This window comes from Petaurus breviceps, unplaced genomic scaffold (genome assembly GCF_028583685.1).
Source record: "Petaurus breviceps papuanus isolate PSGF00001 unplaced genomic scaffold, PetGlider_PUasm1.0 90667, whole genome shotgun sequence".
NCBI lineage: Eukaryota > Metazoa > Chordata > Mammalia > Diprotodontia > Petauridae > Petaurus > Petaurus breviceps.
The window spans coordinates 1,075,082-1,100,345 of record NW_027187302.1 but is presented as its reverse complement, the minus strand read 5'-3'; the positions used below and the strand labels follow the sequence as shown (position 1 = coordinate 1,100,345).

At 34.3% G+C, this 25,264-nt stretch overlaps 1 protein-coding gene across 2 annotated transcripts in view; it reads right to left on the bottom strand.

The window, feature by feature from the left end:
- The window catches only part of CYB5R4 (cytochrome b5 reductase 4), a 110,145-nt gene that overhangs the window by 64,808 nt on the left and 20,073 nt on the right, over nucleotides 1-25,264 (bottom strand). For both annotated transcript variants that reach the window (XM_069065079.1, XM_069065078.1), the window contains exons 3-8: nucleotides 20,084-20,184; nucleotides 15,683-15,767; nucleotides 9,743-9,769; nucleotides 7,099-7,153; nucleotides 3,527-3,584; nucleotides 644-737 (exon numbers count right to left, since the gene is read on the bottom strand). In XM_069065079.1, coding sequence (XP_068921180.1) covers nucleotides 644-737; nucleotides 3,527-3,584; nucleotides 7,099-7,153; nucleotides 9,743-9,769; nucleotides 15,683-15,767; nucleotides 20,084-20,184 — 420 coding nt within the window. The remainder of the gene's footprint in view (nucleotides 1-643; nucleotides 738-3,526; nucleotides 3,585-7,098; nucleotides 7,154-9,742; nucleotides 9,770-15,682; nucleotides 15,768-20,083; nucleotides 20,185-25,264) is intronic.

Genomic DNA, 25,264 nt, shown 5'->3' with positions numbered 1-25,264 from the left:
AGTTTAGTTGGAATACATGACAGACACCATTTTTCTGAGGACTGTAAGATTAAAAAAAAACTGACGCCATTAATGTTGAACCAATAAATATTACTGATCTGGATTATACTTAGTTTCTTCAATATGGAAAGCTACAATGCTAACTTTATTGGCCCTACAGGGTACATGGGGAGAATAGAAAAGATAAAAAATTAAGATATTGAAATTATAGAAAATTCCAGAATGATGGACAATCAATGGCCATAATTAATTTTTACTAGAGATGCTTAATTTAATCTTATAGGCTTTAATTTTAATCAAGTTCCATTTTATTTCTGTATAACTAAGATTTTAAGCAAAAATACTATTAAGTTTTTATTCAGAAATTTAATTTAAAACCAAATTAATTATCATATTTAAAGCAAACTGCAGTCAGTATGTTGTGGTAAGAAAAAACAAGACAAAAATGAACCTTGAGAGTCTGAGAGCCTAAGATGGGCCCAAGCTCTGATATGTGCTAGCTGTTGAACCATGGAGCTCACTTTACTGAACTTCAGTTTCCCATTTGTAAAATGGGGATAAGAATACTTGCACTGTGTATTTTACAGAATAGTTGTGCAAAGACTGAGTAACATTATTGTTTCATTCATAAAAATGCACTTACCAGTATGAAGAAGATATGAATAATCCTTGATAATAATTTCTGCTCTAAAACAACCATCTTGATAGTCAACTATTACAGACTCTGAATCCATATCCTTAGATAGAAAACAAAAATTTTAAAAGGTAATAGGATTTGAACTTTTAAAAATCCTCAATGCATGAACTTTTCCAATAAGTGTAGGACAGCAAAAAAATCTGTACTGAAAGGCAAAAGATTCTGGACCTGGCTCTGCCAAACTAGGTTAAACACTTGGTCCCTCTAGGCCTCAGTTCCCCTATCTGAAAATTAAGGAGAGTTTAAACTAAATCACCTCTAAAGCCCTTCCAACTAAATTCTAATATTTTTTTTTCTCAAATAACACTCATTAGATAGAACATTCATCCATTAAAGACACTCTGCGATACTCCCATGTCCACATGATCTGAAGGCAATTTTAGGTTCTCAGTGACAAGGCCAGAGAAGCTCAAGCTCTGATAGTTCTTGACAAGCTGGAAAGGCTTCAAGTAGAGGACAAAGACTGGCCCTGCCAAATTCAAAGAGGTTCACCACCAGAAGGCAACTTACTGATCAAGTAGATGGTGAGGGAGGGGGTAACTTGTGAAACCATCTGTTAAGTCACAACCTGTAATCTGAGTTAGTGGAAGGAGGACCTATGACTAATGAAATTCAAGATCTTTGGAAGAACTAAAGAATATAAGAATACTGACCTAATATAAATAATTTATTCACACTAGGGTAAATGCTAAGTAAAAGTAAGAGTATACTAACTTATAAGCATAAATGGAAATCTACTTTTAGACTTTTAATCTCTTCTAGTTCACCAGGATGCCATTCAATCTATCACAAACATGATTTGCTAGATTAGGGTTTCCCAAATAGCATTCAGTTCTGCTAAATCCTAAACTTTTCACCGGATTACACTGAGATTTATTAAGAAAACTGTGATGCTGGTGATAATTTTTCAGAGAAAAGAGGAAGAAGAAATGCTCTTCTCTTCCCCAAGTGTGACAGAGGTAAAAAAGCATGGCAGAACAAAGTATGGGAATGAGGAGAGGCAATAAGCAAGGAATGGGCAGAGTTTTTTTTGCCTCTGACTGCTGCAGGAACAAGGGGTGCTTACACCTGTTGAAGGATCCAGTACAATTTGAAGTGAGGTGAGAAAGTGGTATAATTGGGGGCAAAGCAGAAGTAAAAGCACCCTACATACTTAATTTTTCTTTTCCTTTCTCTTACTACTTTGGTATTGTCTGTATTTTAAAAATTGGTCAATAAAGTAAATTAACTGCTCCACACAGAGCTGAATGGCCTGGCAGCAAAACTGCCTACTTTCCTCTCCTAGTCTGCAGCAGCATGGTATGGAGAAACCAGATTTCAGCCTGGGAGGTGGGGAATAAAAGAAGCAATTTGCCTAACTGAGCAAACACAGAGCAAAAAAAAAAAAAAAAAAAAAAAAAAAAAAAAAGGCCCTACCATTAACCGTTTCAAGTATACTGAAGCCAGACTTTATCACTTCTTCCATAAGTATAATGTAATTTTTCTTTCACTGGTATTTCTAGGACAATTAACTACAAAAAGCAACAAGTAGGAAAACCAAGAGACAATTTAATTAAACTTTCCAAAGGGTTTTGTTTAGTTCAAAAGAATATAAACCATTTAAAAAATACCATTAGGAAATACAGTGCTCACTTTGGCCTGTACTATTATCTTGTCACTAAACTGATGACCACTGATTTATTAAACTAGCAAAAGTTAAACACATTTCATTTCATTTCTTCAAAACATAAATCAGCCATATATCATTTAACCTAGTTTTATAAAGTTTTCAAAAGGCCTCATCCACAAAATGTTTTTAGAAATTCCTAGTTTTTATACCCTGTGTACAAATAAACTTGATAATATCATCTGAACCATACTTTCCACCCTAGGAATTTTCCCTTCCTCCTCCCCCACAACATATATCCTGCAACTAGGATCCCAGTAACCTAGAAAGGCAACATGGCATAGTGGATAATGCTGGACTTGGGAATCAGAAAGACATGTATTCAAGACTCAATCCTAACTGTGTCTTTATGCAAATCATTTAAATTTTCAGAACTATAGACAACTAAGAATTACCTACAAAGTAAGAATGAGTTGCAATCTCCATCAGTGAATGAAATTCCCACATTAACAACATCAAAGATCCTTTGTCTAATAAATATATTACCTAAAGGCTATCAAGAACAAGAGGTGGAAGCAACAAATGTGTAGGTACCTGCTATCCATGCTAAACCTAGTAGTAATGGGTAGAGTTGTGGCAGGCCTTGTCTCCTTGATTCTGACAGATGGTGGTTGACAGATCTTGTAGAAGACAAGATAGAATTCTTTTGTTAAAGAGTCAATTTTGCTATAAGACAGTAAAGGAACTAAGCCTCAAGCAGAAGCCAGAGCATGGTTGTAATATGAATTCATGAATGGCCAGGATGGCTGACTTAGCTCTGTGATTATAACAGGAGCACCAGATCTTTCTTACTAAGTTGTATAGCTCCCCAGAAGTTTACTGGCTAGAAAATGTAGGACATGAAAATGTATAGATGCTCAATCCGTAGTAAGAGGCTATCTGAGCTCTCACTGGCAGGATTGTTGAGAATCAAGAAAATAGCACTCCTCTGAGACCCTGGTTTTCCCTTCTTATAAACCCAATTTGTGATATGGAAGTCTGCTACTTCAAAGACAGCTTTAATTAACAAATATTCTCATTTGTTCTGCAAACTATGCTAATAAGGTTTTGCAGGATTTTAGGTAGTTTTTTTTTTGTACAAATGAAATCTGAACAAGGATAAAATACAAAATACCTCCTAGTCTTATTTTTAGATTTTTCTCTGATTTCAAAAAAACATTTACCTTCTGTTTGGTATATATGACAATCGTGATTAAGGACTCTGTCTGGAACCAATCATAGCTGTAAAAGATTGTGAAGAAAAAATATTTAGATCTCTTGATTTAAATGATCCTGTCTACAAGTATAAACTAAAATCACTAAATTTCTTCATATGTTCAGTTTTCAGGAAAATATACACCTTTTAAAACATACTCCACATAAAAACTGCCTCTTCACTTTATTATATGATATATTTAAATTACACTTTTTAAATAAGGTCTTAGGCCTGGGTTGTTAACTAAATAAACACTTATCTATTCTGACTGAACAAATTTTCAAAATCCAAATGGTCTACTTCTGTGTAAGGAGCAACTGGACTAAGCTCCATTAGAAATTTTTGACACTTTCATAGAAAGTAGAACTTACTAAAATCTACTCTGTCCCAATGATAATTAGCAAATGCCCATGAACAAAAAATTTGGAAAGGGATTATCTTAACTCATAATCATCCCACAACAAGTAAATGACTAAGTCCCAGAGAAAATGACTGATTAAATATCAAGTTAATGCTAAATTGTGGAATTTATTTTTCTGATCCTCAGAAATGCTTACTCAAAAAAAAAAAAAAAATAAACCACCATTTGAAATGGGCAGCTACTATTATATACTTATTATATACTTAACACCTGTAATTTTATGGTGCTCTAAGAAGTATAAATTTAAAAAAAGAATGAAGATTGCTATAATATGGAGCAGAAGGGTATGTATGTGTATGTGTTTATATGTGTATGTACATACAGAAAGACAATATATATAGAATATATATGCAAAAATAAAGAGAAAGAGAGAGGCATTAGAGAGGAGAGAGGGATCAGAGTAAAAGCTGTATGTTATTCACTGGTGGTTAAGCTAGGAAACAACTACCTTAAATCTTCAATATTTCTGACAACATTTCTTACATATGAATTATCTCTCTTCTTAAATGTTTAAATGATTTGTTGCCATTCCCTTGGGAAAACATTCCTAAAATGTTTTTATTTTTTTTTTGCTTTTTGGAGGGCAACTGGGGTTAAGTGACTTGCCCAAGGTCACACGGCTAGTTTTTGTGTTAAGTGTCTGAGGCCAGATTTGAACTCAGGTACTTCTGACTCCAGGGCTGGTGCTCTATTCACTGCACCACCTAGCCGCCCTCTAAAATGTTTTTAGAACAACTCTTCTGGAATTGTCTCAAGAACAGGTATAATCTTTTAAATACCTTCAACAACAAAAAAAATTTGGAAGTTCTTTGTAAACTTTAAAATGCTATAAAAGTAGTAATTAGCATCTTCAATATCATCATCCTCTGAAAAGAGATAGCCAAAAGTCATTTGGTGCCAAATCTAAGCAGTAAGGTAAGTAATCAGACTGAGTAATACATTTTTGGTAAAAACACGTTGCCGTAGGTAAGTGCTTCTGAGTAAGTCACTTAAGCTCTTACCTACGGCAACTCTCTAAGACCAAAAGTGGTATAACAGTTACTAATCTGCATAAGTAGAAGAAATTTCCTCACTGGGAACTCCCTACATCAGTGAAATCACAGAGATCTGGAGGAAAAAAAAGTATTTTTATTCTGCCCTCCTCCTACCTCACCTAAAACAATAAAACTTGTCTGGAAAATTGTAATAACAAAACAACCATCACCACCAACACTATCACCACCACTACAGGCTCACATTTACTTTATGTTTTAAAAGGTGCTTTCCTCACAATAACTCTAAGATGTCAGTAGTGCTAGTATTATATTCTTATCTTGGTGATATAGGAACTCAGGGTGAGAGAGATAAAATTAATTGCCCATATGGTAGACACATGACATACAGATTTTCTGCAAGGTATCTGACAAAAGTTTCTCATGATATTTAGGACAAAGTGAAGAGACATATAGCTTGATAATAAAATGATTTAGGTGATCTATAATTGGCTGAATGACTGATCCAAAAAGTGGTGACTAATAGAATGATGTGACCCTGGAGGAAAATTTCTAGTAGACTGACACTGGGTACAGTCTTTGGCCCGATTCAGAAGGTTTATCAAATTGGTAGATGATATGAAGCCAAAAAGGATGAGCTAATACACTAAATAACAGAATCATTATATAAAAAAATTTCTGACAGACTAGATTCAGTCAAATCAAATTAGATACAATTTAATAAGATTAAGTCCTATACTTGGGTTCAAAAAAATAAATTGTATAAGTACAACGTGGGGTAAAAATGAGTTACCAGTGTGACACGTGACATAACAATTAACTCTCCCCCACAAAGAAAAGGCCCTTAAGCTATATTAGCAGAAGGAGGGAGATGATTATTCCACAGTACTATGCCCAGATGAGGACATATCTGCAGCATTATTTCCAGTTTGGGGAACATCTTGAGGGTGGGGGTGCAATAGCAATATTAATGGCCTAATGGAAGACTAAAATGGAAAGAAAATTCTTAAGCCATGACATATCCAGAGTCAGCTGAAAGAAATGGGGACTTTAGCCTAAAAAATAAAAGGTTTTGGGGAAGCTAGGTAGCAAAGTGAATAGAGCACTGGTCCTGGACTCAGTAGGACCTGAGTCCAAATCTGGGCTTGCCCTTGGACAAGCCACTTAACCCCAATGGCCCTGCCCTCCCCCCTCCAAAAAGACAAAAACCAAAAAAAGGTTTCAGTCAGTAGAAAAAGTTCAAAATGGTAATCTTCAATTAAATGAAGGATGTATCACTGTACAGAAAGGGGATCAAAAAGGAAACTTCAGCTCAATTTAAGGAGGAAATTCCTAATAATTAGATCAAGATCTATAGTGAATTTCTATTCAAGTGTTGAAACAGAGGCTGGATGACCATGAAAAGATGTCATCAAGAGGATAGCTATACTTCAGATCAATATGAATTAAATGGTTTTTGAGGTTCATTTCAACTTAGAGAGTCTACAATTCAAGAAACATCAGGAAAGGGCTATTAGAAGTGAGAAGAACGGCAGCTAGCTGGCACAGTGAATAGAGCACCAGTCCTGCAGTCAGTAGGACCTGGCCTCAAATCCGGCCTCAGACACTTAACACTCACTAGCCATGTGACCTCGGGCAAGTCACTTAACCCCAATTGCCCTGCCTTCCCCTCTCCAAAAAGCAAAAAAAGAAAAAAAGAGAGAGAGAGAAGAACAGAAAAAAAAAAAAAGAGAGAAAGGAGAATTATAGAGAGTGGACTGAAAAATTACAGGGATAGTTAAATTTAACATATTGTTTAATAATAATATAGGATAGAAATGTGCAACACACCTTAGAAAGATTTCCATCAAAAAAATTTTTTTATTTTATCACTTAAAAGGAAAATTTTAATTTATTTTAAATATTCACTTTAAGGGATATCTCATTCTCCCACAACATAAAATAAATTAGGACATATTACATAAATTTATTGTATGACAGTAAGAGGTGAGATACATTTTAATACATTATTGTGTTTGATAAATTATTTTTAAAAGTTTTATATTGGAAATATTCTCAACCCACCATATGTATTTTGTATTAATAAACTCATGTTTATTTCACTCAAAGTGAAATAGCAATACATACCTTGGAGAAATTTCTTTGGCAGGTAAATCTGGTACTTTGCTTTTGAAAAGAATGCCTGTAAAAAGAAACTTTTTTAAGAAATGGAAATTTTACCAACATGTTATTCTACTAAAAGCAAAATTAAAATATGTGAAATTATGAAGAACAAATTTTAAAAGGTAAAGGCCCTAGTGAAGTATAGACACTTTAAGTGCATATAACATGATATGGTAACTCTGGGTTCTTAAAAGTTAAGTCAGTGACACACAATCTCAGGCATTTTCCATCAAGTTTTGAGCACAGGCCCAGAGATGAACTTTTGTGACTTCAATCCAGGCTAGCTAAATCCGGAAAGGCTCAACACCAGATACTGGCAAAGTGATGATTTTCTTTTCTGCTATAACAGTACACAAAAACAATTTATCAAGGTGTAGAAGGCCTGTGTGATATGAATAGGCGAAGGGAGTAACCATACTAATAACACAATCTGTTTTGTAGGAACCACAAAAATTAAAACCAATTGCTTCTAAAATGGCAAGCAAACCAGAATATCAGGGGAATTAATGGAAAGAATTGCTAGGGAAGGTGGCCTGGCCATACCAGATTTTAAAATGTATTATGGAGCAGCAGTCATCAAAAATACTTAGTACCGGTTGAAGAACAGAATGGTAGATAAGCATAATACAACAGGTACTCGAGACACAGTAGTCAATGACTATAGTAATCTACTGTTTGATAGACCCAAAGCTGCTGGGATAAGAAATCACTATTTGACAAAAGCCACTGGAAAAACTGGAAAATAGTATGACAGAAACTGGGTATAGACCAATAGCTTACATCATATACCAAAATAAAGTCTAAATGGGTTCATGATTTAGATACTGTAAACAATCTGGGAGAACAAGGAATAGTTTTTCTGTCAGATTTATAGATAAGTGAAGAATTTATGACCAAACAAGAGATAAAGAGCATTACAAAATGCAAAATGGACAATTTTGATTACATTAAATTGAAAAGTTTTTGTACAAACAAAGCCAATGTAACCAAGATTAGGAGGGAAGCAGAAAATTGGGAAATAATTTTTACAACCAATGTCTCTAATAAAGGCCTCATTTCTTTTTTCTTTTTTTGGAGGGTGAAAGGCAGGGCAATTGCCCAAGGTCACACAGCTAGTAAGTGTTAAGTATCTGAGGCCAGATTTGAACTCAGGTCCTCTAAAGGCCTCATTTCTAAAATGTGCAGAGAACTGAATCAAATTTACAAGAATACAAGTCACTCCCCAATTGACAAATGGTCAAAGGATATGAACAGGAAGCTTTCAGAGGAAGAAATTAAAGATATCTATAATCATATGAAAAAATGCTCTACATCACCACTGATTAGAGAAATGCAAATCAAAACAACTCTGAGGTACCACATCTCATCTGTTAGACTGGCTAACATGACTAAACAGGAAAATGATAAATGCTGGAGAAGATGTGGGGAAAACTGGAACACTAAAGCATTGTTGGTAGAGTTGTGAACTAATCCAACCATTCTGGAGGGCAATTTGGAACAATGCCCAAAGGGCTATAAAAATATGCATACCCTTTGACCCAGCAATACCACTCTTAGGGCTATATCCAAAGAGATCATACAAGTGAGAGGAGGGCCAGTATGTACAAAAATATTTATAGCAGCTCTTTTTGTGGTGGTATAGAACTGGAAATCAAGGGGATGACCATCAATTGGGGAATGGCTGAACAAGCTGTGGTATATGAATGTAATGGAATACTACTGTGCTATAAGGAATGAGGAGCACACAGACTTCATAATAACCTGGAGAGACTTATGTAAACTGATGCTGAGTGAGGGGAGGAGAACCAGGAGAACACTGCACATAATTATAGACACACTGTATCTATGATGACTGACTTTGATAGACTGGGCTCTCCTCAGCAACGCAAGGTTATAAGACAACTCCAAAAGATTCATGATGGAAAAGGCCATCCACATCCAGAGAAAGAATTATGGAGTCTGAATGCAGAATGAAACAAACTACTTGTTGTCTCTCTTTTTAATTTTGTTTTATTTCTTCTTCCTCATTCATTCCATTGGTTACAATTTAACTAATGTTTAAGGTGAAGGTATTGTATCGGATTGCATGCTGGCATGGAGGGGGAGGAGGGGAGAGAAAATCTGGAACTCAAAAACCTGTGGAACTGAATGTTGTAAACTAATAGTAAATACATTTCTTTTAAAATGACAAGCAAAAAAGAGAGAGAAGGCAAAATTACTCAACTTCTGTTTTGCTCTGAGAAAGGAAGCTTGTCTTCAAATTGAAAAGGGCACAAAAAAACACCATAAACATATCATTATAAAAGATACTATTAAATATTATATAGTCCTCTGTAATTGAGGAGAAAGTAAGTGAACACTGAAATACTAGTGAGTCAATGGTATTATTTCAAATAAGCAATAGTTGTTGCTGGTATTATAAAAGGAGTTTTCATATGGGTCAGAGTTTTTATTATTTGTCTGGTCAAAGTCTAAAATTCTAGAATTCCTAGTTTTGATAAGGGCATTAATATTTTTTTAAAATGACTAAAATATCAAAAAAACAAACTTGATTCCAAAGGAGTCCACAGAAATATCATCTTGCACAATCTTCTTTTTAAAGACTTACCATTTAAAAGTTTCTTCTCGTGATTCTCTACAAGGAAACACAAAAGATAAATAAAAATTTTAAAGAAGCTTATGTTATGTAGAAAGTGAACAAATATCAGAATAAAGGAGAATGGAAAAGGAAATCAGTTTTTGGAATGGACATGTTTTAAAGCCAAATCTGAATCAAAACACATTTGTAAAAATTAAATTTTCAGGTGGCAAAAGAAATTCATTCTCCCTAACAATTAACTAAGCATTAAACACTGACCTAAGAACTCAGGTGTTCTTTCAAAGTAGGCTTATAGGATCAAAGATTTAAAGAAAGAAAAGACTACAATGGTCATCTAGTCTAATCTTCTCATTTGCATATAGGAAAATTGAGTCTCTGAAAGCTCAGTGAGTTGTCCAATGTCACAAAGATAGTAAGTAGGAAAACTGAGACTTGGACTAATATGCCCTGACTTTAAATCCAGCACTCTGTCCATGGCATCACACATTCTTTGTTTCTCAAATATCCAAACTGTCCATCATATCATCCAACATATCAATATTTTAAAATGCTCGAAATTGCTAATGGAGAAAGGCAAATTAAAGTAACTATCTCATTCTATCTCATATTTATCACAGTGGCAAAGAAGACAAAAAAGGAAAATGATAAAATTTGGGGAGGCTATGAAAAAACATGAATATTTATGTGCTGTTAGTGGATCTGTGAATGTATACAACTGTTCTGGAATGAAATTGGGAACTGTACACAAAAAGTTATTAAAAAGTACAAGCCCTTTGACCCAGCAACAGTACTACTAGATCCATACCCAAAAGAGATCAAAGAAATAAGGCAAGATGTGCTCACTCTGGCAGCATATATAGAAATAGAAAAAGATACTATACAAAAATATTCATAAAAGTTCTTTATGGCAAGAAAGACTGGAAACTAAAAGAATGTGTTCAACAAGTGAAATAATTAAGAAAAGGCTGAATAAGCTGTAGTATATGAATGTGCTGAAATACTATTGTGCTGTAAGAATGAGGAAACAATTTCAAAAAGATTATTGAAAGATTTATATGAACTGATACATAATGAAGCAGAACTAGGACAATTTATACTATAACATCAATATTATGAAAGTGGATTAATTTTGAGGACTTTTATGAATTGATGAAGAATGAAATGGACAGAACCAGGAAAACAATTTATATAATAATAACACTTAAAAAAAAAAACCCAGAATTTTGAAAGTTGTAATCAATACTAAAACTATTCATTATTTCAGAGGACTGATGAAACATGTTTCCTATAACAGAGAGGTCATGGATTTAGGAGGCAAAATAAAACATTTTCATATACACTTACACACACATTTATATATATATATGTATATATACACATACACACACACACAGTGACAAAATTTCTTTTGCTTGACTATATTTGTTACAGAAATTTGTTTTTGTTTTTTTTTTTAACTGGGTGGCTAGGAGGGAGATAAAATAGATTTCTGATAAGTTTTTTTTTTTTAATAGCAGTGGGGATACTACTGGTATAGAATGTTATAATGTACTTTCAAATGAGGTCACCATATTATTAATTCTCAACATTTTTACTTTGTTACAAGAGACTTCTGATGAAGTGAGAGTAATCTGAGTTTGTAATATAAAAACAAAATACATCAAATAAAACAAACAAAAAAAGAAATATAACAGGATGATCAACTAGTAGCCCTTAATCAATGTGAAGTAGTTCAAAGGTATTATTGAAAGCAATACTACTTTGATTCCTTCTCTAAATTCAAAACACTCCCTACTTCAACCTAACCCTATAATAATAAAATAATATTGGCATGTGTTAGAAACATTTTACATAATCCTAATACGAATAACTACTAAATAAAATTTTCTGAAAGCAAACTGTGCTCCATTATATCCCACACTTGAAAAGAACTTCTATATACCATATAATGACTATTACATGGGTCAATTTCTTCACTGCTAAAATGAAGGGATCCTAAAACACTTCCAGGTAAATAATAACAATAATTAGCTAATATTTACATGGCATTTTAAGATTCACAAAGTTCTTTATAGCTATTATCTCATTTGATTCTCAAAAGTGCCCTGTGAGCTAGATACTATTGTCCACATTTTACAGACAAGAAAACCAAGGTTGAGGGAGACTGACTTGCTCAGATTCACATAGCTAGTTAAGTGTATGAGGCAGGATTCAAACTTAGTTTTTCCTTTTTCCAAGATCAGCACTCTCTACTACATCACTTCACTGTCTCTATTGGTTAACAGTTCTAATTCTGAGTAAAATATAATCCTAATTGCAGATAAAACTTTAGTGTGAGTCTATTCACGATTATCACATTTTAAGTTAGCAAAGTAGAAATTGGTGGTTTACCACTGCCATATATAGACTACAAATCATAACTAGCACCTTAAAGCATTATATAAATGTGATCTATTATTAATGATTCACATTCAAAAGACTCACTCATTAATCAAACTGTATCATTTTAATTCAATAAATATTAAATAACTGTTTTGCAGAAAGTGCTATGCAAAATGCTTAATGAAAAAGAAAGTTTAAATAAGTCATGTTCCCTGCTCTCTTGGTGTTTATAGTCTAGTGGGGGGGAATGGATAGCACATATACAATAACAATAGTATTTAATAATGCATTATAATTAAGTACATAAGAAACAAGAGAAATACTATTTTACGCATAAAAAGTGAAAGGACATTACTAACAGGGAAATTGGGCTCTAATTAACAAATAAATACATGGAGGGGAGAGTGCTATAACAAAAGGATTTCTATGAAGAATGTAAGGAGGGTAGTGAACTACAGAATGAAGGGCATATGACCCAGTTTTGCTGGAGTGGAAAGTACACAGAAGGGAGCATAAGGTCAGGATGGAAAACAAGAAGAGTTCAAATTGTAAAGGATCTTGAATGTTAGGCAAAGGAGTTGGACTATGCTCTACAGATACTATTTGGGGGAAGGTCATAGGTTCATAGGGTCATGACTTATATCTGGAAGAAACAGAGTAATAGCCTCAGCCAATTCACTCATTTTACATATGGGGAAAAGGAGGGCCAAAGAAAGTAAAAGATCTGCCCAAGAACTCTCTATCAGTTAATGGATTTGTAATCTCCACACTGTCAATGTTTCCTTTAGTGAGACAGATTACAACCTGTCTGTAACTGTCCATCTAGTGCAACTCTGAACCAATTCCCATCACTTAACCTTGGGAATACAGAAACCAAAGACCTTCTTCCTTCTACTTGAGGGAAGGGGCAACTGTTATACAAATAAGTTAGGGACTGAGACTGGATCTGTGATTTCACAGGTAAAGAAACTCCTAAGTGGGGAAACTCTCTGTACCAATCCAAACTGGCACCTTCTATGCAACTTAAAGAGTATCAGACTGGACTAGAGACTTGACTAGATCATTACTAGCAGGTTTATATACAGTGTTTAAAATTTGGCAATAGTAAAAGGTTTCTGAATGCACAACAACCCAAAATTAATTCAAAATCAAATGCATAACAAATCCAAGGTGTTTCTGGCAGTGCTTGCCTATGTTGCATCTTTGCTGCAGCCTTGGTTCTGAAAACAAAGCATGCACACTTTGCACTGCATGCACCCTCAGGCCACACAACACCAAGAAATGCTGCCAAAATGCAAAAAGGTGTCAGGAGAGGAAAAAATTTAAGAAGTCCTGTACTAGGGTAAGTAACCCAAAAAAGATAGTTATGAGAAATTTCATCTAGGAAGAGTCAATGATTCTTGGGAACTGAATGGATATTTAAGACAAGAGAGAAGAAAATTCAAAGAACTGCAAGGTATCAATCATGGGAGACTAGAAGTACTGAGGTCAGAAGGAGGATTAACTCCTGATGGAGAGGTGGGCAGATAGGTTGGTCCTAGTCACTTATAAACTTAAGGTTCCCATGGTCTAGTTTAACTGTTACAACAACTCAACAGAGAAGGGCAGAGACAAATTACTGTAAAACAACTATTTTTATATTTTAACAAAAACTCTTATAAGTTAATATAAAAAAAGTTTACTCTAGGTATTTCAGGAAAAGCATTATGATCTAAAAAAGACTATGATTAAGCCTCAAAGCAATCCTTATTTATCAACCACTAGATAAAAATGCAGTCATTCCACTTGGTTGTATGATTACTGGGTTACCCTCATCTAGCCTGGTTCATCTGTCTTCACTGTTGCAATTGTGATCATCTGCTTTTATTTAACAGTAACCAACAACTACAGAACAGCACAAGATTAAATCTACTTTCAGTGTATAATATAACCAGTATGTCTGTAAATCACATTTCTCATGTAAAGCATTTTGTTCCTATCTAAAAAGGTCACATAAACTGAAAAGCCATTCTATGCAATTTGTTTTTGGAAAAAAAAATCATATTATATGATAATTATTTCTCATTTTTAGCTATATATTTATGTGACTGGCAAAAGTTGATGAATATCCAAATGGCTGAAACTTTTTTTTTTAAAGAAAAGTACAACTAAAAATGAATCTTCTATTAGCTTTCTAAAATTATCCTGGATTACTTCTGTAACTGGCATACCATGGAGTTTTCAGTTAATCAACAAGCATTTGTAAAGCCTTCATTATATAATATACAGTGCTAAACAATGGGGATAGAAATAAAAAATGAAATTAGTCTTTGCCTTCAAGAATTTACATTCTAATAAGGGAGAGATCAATCAATCCATCAAGATTTATTAAGCACCAGGCACTATGCTAAGTGCTGAGGTTACAAAAAGAAGCAAAAGACATTTCCTACACTCATGTACATACATAGGTGTATATACAAGATAGACACAAAGTAACTTTAGAGTGGACAGCAATGGAAAGACCTCCTAAAGAGCCAAGTGCAAGAGGTAGCTTTGGATTCTAAGAAGTGGAGGTGCAAGGGAGTGAGCATTCCAAGCAAGAGAGCTAGCCAGGGTAAAGGTCTAGATCTTAGAGTGGAAGCATGGAAGAATGGAGACAACCAACCTCAGGATGATGTGGATTAAAGTCCCGCCTCTAAAACACACTAAATGTGTGAACCTGGAAAAAAAATCACTTAATCCTCATTACCCCAGGCAACTGAAGGGGGGAGACAGAGAGGGAAAGAGACAGAGAGAGAGGGAAAGAGACAGAGAAAGAGGGAGAGAGAGAGAGGGAGAGAGAGGGAAAGAGGGAGGGAGAGAGAGAGAGAGAGAGAGAGAGAGAGAGAGAGAGATAGGAGAGAGTGTGTATGGATCTGTGATTTCATTAGTATGTTTATAAACATCTAGATATCTATCTTTATATTTATAGAGCCAGAAAAGATGCTAAAAGTTTAGCCATTCTTAAGCAGGTCTACAATTTTATCACTATCACAGGACTTTTGAATTCTCTGCTAGAGGTGCCACATCAGATAGTCCATTCTACTTTTGAACAGATTTCTCTGTCATTTTGGTAGTAGCAGAAAGGAAAACGGTACAAAGGTAGCAGAACCACACAGAAATCTAAAGGAAGAACTTTTGAGTTCCATATACCTCAATATGTCAAAGAACTGTAATATGTGTATGCATATGTGTGTGTGTTGTACACACACACACACACACCAGCTAGCACACTGCATATTAACAGTATGCATTAGTTGGATGTGAGTATGAAAAGCAAACACTAAAAATAATGCAGTCACTGGAGAAGTACAATGGATTGCTTCTATATCCTAGCATCATAAATCTCAACAATGAGCTTTCTCTCTGGAAGAGTTCAAAATATAAAAGTATAAAGAGCTTAAGAGAAACATTCAAGTGTTTTTATGCAAAGTTAGTAAAAGTAAGAAAAAACATATAACTGTTACTTTAGTAATAAAAGTAAAGGCAAAATATTTTCTGTATGGCACTTCAATTCTAAAACATCAAAGTATGTCTAACACAACATACCTTTAGCAATAGCCACAGGCTTGACAGCCATTCTGCCAACAAGACATTCTTTCAGCATAGATTCATAATTGACCCAACGGTGCACCTACAAAAGGAGAGAATCATTATAAGACTTCATTTTATACTTATAAGACATCATTTTAAATGAGAACACCACTTAATATATCCAACCAACTAAGAATTTCCACCAAATAATTTAAATGCTGATGCCATCAAAGAAAACAAATGGGGTGGTGAAGGATGGGAAAAGAGAAAAGAGATTTTAACTTGAGAGTAATATTTTTCTAGGATAACACTGTCTTTGAAATAATATTTTTATATATATTGAAAATTTTAAAACAACCAAGAACAAATCAACTTAGCTCTTTAAACTGTACCTTTAATTTTTAAAAATCAGGCACTTTACAATGCTCCATAAATGAATCCTTAGAATCCAGAATGGGAAGCAAATTTGATATGCATATGGATTTCATCAACAAACCAGGAAATCTAGGAAAACTATTTCCAAGGATTAAAAGAAAGCTTTTTAATAGAACCAATTAATCAATTAAAGGCTTACTTCTACTAAAGAAAGATGAAATGAAGATTTATGAAATTTAACAAGATACCTGGTTCCCTAGTTTTCTCAAGGACTATTCTCCATGAAAATTCTAATCAGTGAATGTATATCTGACACTCATTCAATTTTTTTAAAGAAGGGTCTTTAATGTCATATGTCAAAACAAAACACAACAGACCAGCACTTAGTCTGTCCTTCAAACATTCTTCCCCCGTTCCTCCATTTTGGTCCACTGGCTGTAAATGTGTCTAGTCTTTGGGAAAGGCTGATAGGCTCATAAATCTAGAGCTGTAAAGTCTTCACAAATGTGAACATAGAGCTGTAAGGTCCTCACAGATGTGGACACTTGAATCCCAGAGATCAGTTGTGATTATCTCAGGGTCACATGGTGAGTAAGTAACAACAGGTAGGATTTGAATCTAGGTCTTCCTCCAATGCCAGCACTTTGACCACTAAACCCTACTTCCTCTTTTGGAGGAAGCAGACCTTTGGAGTCTTGGGCAACTTTATCTTAAGGGCAGGTTTAAATGTTAGAAACAGCCCCAAGTTATTGGGTACAAATTTGGTGAATCAGGAGGTGGTAAGAAGGATACAAGGATACTCTGAAAGTCATTCTGAAAGTCTCTCTGAAGAACTTTGCAATTGATTGTGAGACATGTGCCCACATCACAGAAGGCACTGTGCTCTATGAGTGAAACAGAATTGCAGTAGCTCAAAAGAAATGTTAGATGTACAAATTTAGAACCTTCTCTATTCCAAGTGTTTATGTGGACTATCTGTGCCCAACCCATGTGAGAGCATTCTGAGATCACATTGGTCTGATCAGCCAGAGATGGAAACACTGCACCTTGACTCCGACATGATGATGTCATTTTGACCCTCTTTAAGAACAAAGGACAACAACCAACCATCAGGAAGTGGTCACAGAACCATTTTCCTAGGTCAGGTCAGAAACGGGCCTGATCACAGAGTAATGAGGACTCCTTGCTCACTGCTTGTTAGTGCAGGTGACTGGGAATTAGTGATGTGTCTTCCAAGGAGAGCACTCTGAAAGGGATGCTCAGTAGGATGAACCCAGTTCAGTTCTGGTTAACTTGTCATCATATCTAACCTAACTGTGTGCAGAGATGCTGATCTCTCAGTGATCTAGCTGTCTGGCCCTACATTCTTTGATACTTTTTTTCTGTTTTCTTTTTTTTTTACATTTGTTTTTAAAACTTTGATTTCCAGGTTCTTTCCCTTTTTCCTTCCTCATCCCTACTGCGAAGACAATTCAATACAGATTGTACATGTGTAGTTTTACACAAAACATTTCCATAATAGTTATATTGTGAAAAACTGTTTCCCTCCATCCCATCCCACCCCTCACTTATTTTATTTTCTACTTTGACCCTGTCCCTTTTCAAAAGTATTTGCTTCTAACTACCCTCTCCTTCTATCTGCCCTCCCTTCTATCATCCCCCTTCTTATTTCCTTCCCCCCCTACTTTAGTGTAGGGTAAGATACCCAATTGGGCGTATATGTTACTCCCTCCTTAAGCCAAATCCAATGTGAGTAAGGTTAACCCATTCCCTTTCACCTTCCTGCTCGTCCCCTCCATTGTAACAGTTTTCTCTTGCCTCTTTTATGAGATAATTTACCCTATTCTCTCTCTTTCTCCTTCTCCCAATATATTCCTCTCTCTTAATTTTATTTAGATATTATCCCTTCATATTCAACTCATCCTTTCATATTCAACTCATCCTGTGACCTCTAAGTATACATGTACATATATATACACACACTCACATATATATTAATATACACAGACATTCTTCTATACATACATATATATGTACTGACATTCATTTATTAATTTAAACATCCTGATAATAAAACTGGGCATAATCTTTGGTAAGGAAAAATTAAAAGTTCATAATTATAAGATGAAAAATTAAGTGTTCAAGAGCATCACTCCATAAAACAATAAAGTTGCTGTGAATCGAACTAGGGTAGCATTAAAATAAGAAAGAATTAAAAAAACAAATAAGCAGATTTGTGGACTCCTTGATATCTGCAGCATAGATAATAACAAAGCAGTTACTCATCTTTACTTAACATTTAAATAAATGACCCTACGTTACAACAGTCAATTTACCATGCTCTCAAAATTCTCTGTTCTGGGAACCAGCATATTCCAGGAAGTTTTGTTTCTACCTTTGTTTTGTTTTTTGGGGTTTTTTTCTTCCCTATGGCCTGTTCTATAGTTCTCTTAAAGATAGCTGCATGGTTGGGGGGTGGAGCCAAGATGGCAAAGTAACAACATTGATTACTAACAGCACAAACTGAGTATCATTGTTAAGTCCAAAAGAGTTAGCTATAGCATTCCCACTACCCTAAAGCTCTGAAGTGCTTTAAAGAAGCAAAGAGCTTCATACAGATATAAAAACATAGTTATTTATTCTTATGGTGTATGAAACTGATGAATAATTTAAACCTCAAAAGCCTAGTTAGTCAAGTAGAAAGCAACAGTTTGGCAAATGAAGATGTGGTATGAACTGCTAAAGATGGTAACTGTAATAGAGTTTTAGTGGCTCCTACAAAACAACAGGTTCCTCTATCTAGTAGGGTTCAAAGAAACAAGTATCTTATAATATTAGGGTATAAGATTCTTTTGTTGTCCTCTGGTATTTTTGCATCATTATGCAGTATTCTGCCTGTGGAAAGTACGAGCCACAAATCTGAAAGTGTATAGTAAGGAGCTCAAAAGATAGATACAGAAACAAAGTAAGCCATACATAAAAATCTTGCAAGTTCTCAGCAATGTTTCCCAAAGCCTCCTACTCGGTTTGCATCCCTAGCTATCAACAAGTCAAATGCCACCTGGAAACATTCCTAATAAGCCCATAAGAGTTTCTCTCAAGAGAATGGTATCAAGATTAATGTGCAGCTGGGGTTTCTCTCCAGTCCGAGAAGGATATTAATAATTCCCAGTCTCAGAATTTGTCAGAGATCAAAAGGGGTCCTGCCAGCCAGTCAATGAACAACATCCTCTAGCTGTAATGAATTTCTAAATGAAAAATAGTCTCAGTTATCTAAATATATGATAAACTAAAAAACAAAAGAGAGCAAAACCACAAAATTCGACACCCACAAGTAATTATATAGATTTCTCTCTCTAAATTTAAATGTTTTTTCTAAAAAATGGTCAAAGTCAGCAAGATATCACTAAAGATTAGCCATTAGCAAAACAGTAATTAGGTATAATTTAGCTAAATAAAAGCCAGGTTATATTTGGTTGACTGGCCTCAAAGGAACAAACAAAAAATAAATCCTAATTATAATAGCAAAAGAAAATAATGGAGGAGAAAAAGATAAGCTAAACTTAAAAAAAAAAACTGAAATGGGCTATAAAAACTAACTCAATTATCTCTCTTGATAACAAGAAAGCACTATAACAAAGATAAATCATTACTATCACAAGACTATGTACAAAGTAAGTGTAAGAAAACAACTTTCCCAAGAATTGGACCATCGGATTTGATGCTAGAAGGGATCACAGGGAATCATAAAGTTTCAAAAAGCCATTTCATCATACTGACATTAACTAATAACCTCCAGACCTTAAAATAGTCTGATTTATTTTTCACTGCATACATCTCTCCCAAGGTTTTTCTCTGCTCTCTATGTGGACTGCTAGAAACAGTTTACAAAAGAGCATTATAATTATTTTTTGAGGTATGCAGACAGAATTCCATTTCTCTAAAAAATACTTTTAAATTTTGTAGTAGGCATCCAGCCTCACTGACTCCAAATTTAAGAGTCCTCTAAATCACAATTTTCCATTACTTTTAGCATCTTACCTGATCAAAAAGGTCTGTGCCATCTGAGCCTGCTGCTCGCATCAGTTCATCCTCCCCACCTGGGTGATATTCCATATATGGACTAACATTATAAACAAGTCCTACATTAACACAAAGAGAAATGTCATAAATCAACTGCTTTAAAAGTTAATTAGGGTATTTTGAAAGGCTCATTTAAAAAAACAGAGTTTATAATCTTGAAAACTTCAAGAAGGTATAGGCTGAAAAATGCCTACTTTCATTTTCTAATAAATGTATTAATGCCAATATCTGATAGACATTAAAAAAGAAAGGAATAACTTGCAATACAATCTATTACTATTCTCTCTTGATCTTCTGCCATATTACTAGACTATAAAAGGCTAGTCAACAACTAAACTCTCTTCCTTAAGTGTATGGCAACACTGCAGATATAAGATTCTGTCCTAAACCCTCTTTTCTTCTCTTTACACTCTCACTCAGTGACTTCAAAGCTTCTATGATTTTAACTGTCCCCTATATGTAGAAGACTCCCTTATCTATAGATCTAGTCCCAGTATGTCTCCTGAAATGTAGTACCATATCACCAATTTCTACTGGACATTTCAAACTGGATACAAACTCAACATGGTCAAAACTGAACTTGTTAGCTTCCTCTCCAAATCCTCTCCTTTTCCAAACTTCCCTTTTCCTGCCAAAGGCACCAACCACTATCTTTGCAGTCTCCCAGGTTTGTAACCCTGGCATTATCCTTGACTCTTCATTCTCCCTTACTCCATATATCCAATTAGCTGCCAATCTCTAAGTTTCAACTCCCACAATGTCTCTTGAATCCAAACTCTTCTCTCTACTCATATTTTATTACAGGTCCTCATAATCTCTTGCCCAGATTACTATACTATCTTCTAATTGGTTTTCCTGTCTCGGGTCTTTATATTAAGTCTCTTTATTCGGTATATACATATTTAAATGTGTTTTCTTCTCCATTAGAAGCAAGATCCTTGTGAGAAGTGATTGTTCAATTCTTTGTACATGTATCCCCAGAGCCTAACATGATAGCCTAGCACAAAAGTAGATGCTTAATTTTTATCAATTAATAAATTTAATTAGTTAATTTAATTAAATGATTGATTTGATTGGTCTTACAAGGTATACCAATAGTGCGAGGGCAAAAATGATTATGAACCCCTGCTCTCAGAGAGGAACAAAGTCCTTGAGCACATCAGTAGCACTAAATAAGAGTCTCATCCTAAACCACTGTCTTATATTTCTACCTTGCATCACTACCTCTTATTTTCAGGGAAAATTTCACTGAATTTGATTATCTATATTCATAGTATTTCTCCTCAATGTGGTGTGGGCTCCTTGAGGACAGGAATTAATTGCATATCCACTGTCTGGTATAAACACTTAATGAATGTTTGTTGAATGTAGAGAAAGGAAAAAACCCAGCTCACTGCTATGTAATCGTGACAAACAAACCTGGACCTGAAACAGAAGTAAAAAAAGATATCTTTCTCCTTTGAGTTGAGAAATTATAGGGAACTCTAGGTCCCCTATGCCTAGCCTTATTTGCTATTCCTAACCCATGTTGCTGATGTACAGCATTATACACACTGTCAAATGTGACTGCTATACTGGATGATTCTGTTAAACCGTTTTACTTGCTTACAGTTTAGTGGGAAGGCCCACTAGTGTGGTATACTGAAAACAAAAGCTATTAAGAACACTTTTTAAAAAGAGAAAAATAGTATGTTTAATAAGACTCTACTTTGTTCAATTAATTAGTCATATTCTAAAATAATTCCTTAATAAAACTCTGACTCCAATGCCTCATGGCAGAATGGAGGTGATCATAACTAATCGAAAGCTACAATAAGAGTATGTACTCTTTTTTTTTTGGCCTTTTGGAGGGCAATTGGGGTTAAGTAACTTGCCCAAGGTTACACACCTAGTATTTTTGTGTGGGTGTTAAGTGTCTCAGGCCGGAACCGAACTCGGGTCCTCCTGACTCCAGGGCTGGGGCTTTACTCACTGCACAACCTAGCCACCCCAGAGTATGTACTCTTAACAGACAGTAACAAACTGGAAAAGCTTCAAATTCAAGCACAAGCCTGGTGCTAGTCCATATGTCTTTTACCTAAGTTCAGAAAGACTTATCAGAAGTCTGGATAAAGGTAAATGAATTTTTCAAGCACATTAACCCTTAAAAATTGTCAATTAAGTCACGGATTATATCTTCTTCAGTAGAGAAAATACCCCCATTAATAAAAATCACAGATCCTTGAAGTACTGATTCTTTAAAAATTAAATCTGTGACATCAGCAGTTTAGTGAGCTTTGAGCAAAGAATTCTCTCTCCTAAAGCAAACAGGCACCTGCTTTGCAACTTACAATTTTAGGTGTATTTCCTGTAGATAACACATTGTTGAGTCCATTTACTAATCCATTTCACAACTCCATTTGCTTTTAAAAGTGAATTCAATCCATTTATGTTTCAATCTATAATTGTTCATTTTTATATTTCCTTCATGAGAAATGCTAGGTTTTCAATGTTACCTGAGATTTCATTCTTTCAGAAAGAAAAAAAAAAAGCTGAAATGGTCAGGGTTTCTGACCCCACAGTGAAACCTAAACCTTTAACAAGATAAGCAACCCTTTATAGCAAAAAATCATAAGTGGTGACTCAATGTTTATAAGCTATTGCTATTATAAAAGGCTATTGCTTCCTAAATTCCACTTTGCATGAGTCACTAGGAAAATGAAGGACTAGAAATTAAAGGGAAACTGGAAGGGAAGGGCTGAGAAGGAATAAATTATTTCTTTAAATCTTACCAATAAAAGAAGTAAAGAAACTGAGGTGAGACCATAAGTCTAAAATAACACTCCTATCTATACCACACAAGAAAATGTAAAAAAAAAAAAAAGATTATATTAGTAAAAATATAATCCCAAGATTTCTGTTTGGTATGAGAGGAGGAGAGAAAGGCTTAGGTTCCTGTGAATGCAAAGAAATTAAGAATAGATTGTGACCATCAAATAATTTGTTGAAAAGAGGGTACAACGGAAAGAAAACAAAAATTAACTATTATAATTTTTAAACATAAGTGGACTAAAACCATTCATAAAAAAAGAATAGAACTTCTAACTGAATTAGAAAACAGAACCATAACAATATGCCATCTATGGGGAATACATCTAAAGTATAATGACTCATACAGCTTAATATGGCAGGCTGTTTCCCAAACAAGACATGTAGTCATGATTTAAGGTAAGGCTATGGTAGAAAATAGGTGCCTTCAAAATATATACAAAAAGGGAACCCACATTATTTTTAAAGAAACCACAGATTTAGAAATATTTATACTGTATATATGTAACAAATGACACAGTAAGTACTTGGGAATGCTGACTGGTATGCAAAAAAAACCTACTACTGATAAATGATGATAATGATGACGATGACAGTGATGATGACAATAGCATTTATTTAGGGCTTTAAGATTGCAAAACATTTTACAGATATTATTTCAACTAATCCTCACAAAAATCTTGTGGGGTAAGCTGTTATTGTTATACATATCTTACAGCTAAGGAAAGTAAGACTGTAGGAGAGGTAACATGCTTCTTTTGGAACTTCACAAATACATCATAAAGATAAACAAGAAGGAAATTATAAGCATGAACAAAATGTTGAAAAAAAAATTGATTCGACAGGCCTGTGGAAACTAGTGAATGGACATGTTACAGACCAGACTTATTTGGGAGATCTGGCAGACATTTAGAATAATAGGACAGAAGTCCTACATGCATTCATTATAGAATAAAATTTTATTTTTAAAAAGTAAATCAATAAAATAAATAAAAATATGAACAAAAGATTAAAATCTAAATGGAGATTATATATTATGCCCTTAATATAATCAGTTTGGAGACTAACTTAAAACTACAATAAAAATTACATTGATGAGAATGACAGTGACAGAATGTATAAAAAATTCACAGTTGAAACTACATCAAGTCCTTAAAGGCAAATGTTACTTGTATATTAATATTTATAGAGGACAAAACAGAAAGTATTAATAAAATAAGCAGCCAATTTTAAAAAGTAGAGAAGCAAATTAATAATTCCAACCAAGCTCAAAAGAGGTCATTTTAAACAAAAACAAAACCAAGCATTAGCTAATTTGATGTTTCTTTGTTTTGATTTGTTTTTTAGAGAGGGGACAACAGTTACCAAGATCAAAAATTTTTTTAAAGTAAATTCACAATGAAGAGAAAAATAAATAAGATGGTTTAAAAAAATACTATACCCAATTACATAGGGACCTAAAAACCTATGTGAAAATTCAGGAAAAAAACATGTCTACAAAAAGACCACTCCAGTAAATCAAAAGGGCTATTCTTCTGTTAGCCTTCACTCACTACAAGTCCAATCCACTTCCTTTTCAGGAACACATGTCTTAGACTATACTTTTTTAAAAACTATTTTGTTATTTTGGACTTGACAAAAACAGATAAACATGAAAAAATTTCTACACAAAGTAGAAAAAAAAGAGAATTGTTTACAAAACTGCAAATATAGCTCATTTGTATATACAGCTTATTTTAAAAAGTGTATACTCAATTCTACATGCTAGTTCCAAAGTTATCTCCCTTGTCTGCTGCCCTCTGAAGGCCCTTCTAATGTCTTCTTGTTCATTTTCTTCAAATGCTTCATTGACACTCTTTTCTCCTTTTTGGAGTACATCACTATCATCAGGTTCTTTTCTCTGTCTCTTTTACACCACACACACACACACACACACACACACACACACACACCTACCTCTGTGCCTTGTAACAAGCTAACATAATCAAATGAAATCAATGGTCATGTCTGAAAATCTGTTTTATTCTACATTTCTAGTCTATCTCCTGCTTGAAGAAGTAAGAAATATTCTTTGTCATTAGTCCTCTGGAGTCATCATTAGTCAGAGTTAAGTCTTTCAAAGTTTTTTTTTTCCTTACACTGTGGTAGTCATTTTACAAAATCTTTTCCCTCTGTTTACTTCAATCCTTCATTAGTTCATAAAAGTTTTCCCAGGTTTCTATGAATTAATCTCTTATAGCACAATAGCACTCTATTATACTCAAAGACCAAAATATGTTCAGCCATTACCCAATAGACTCACACCCCCTAGTTTCCAGTTATTTGCAAAAA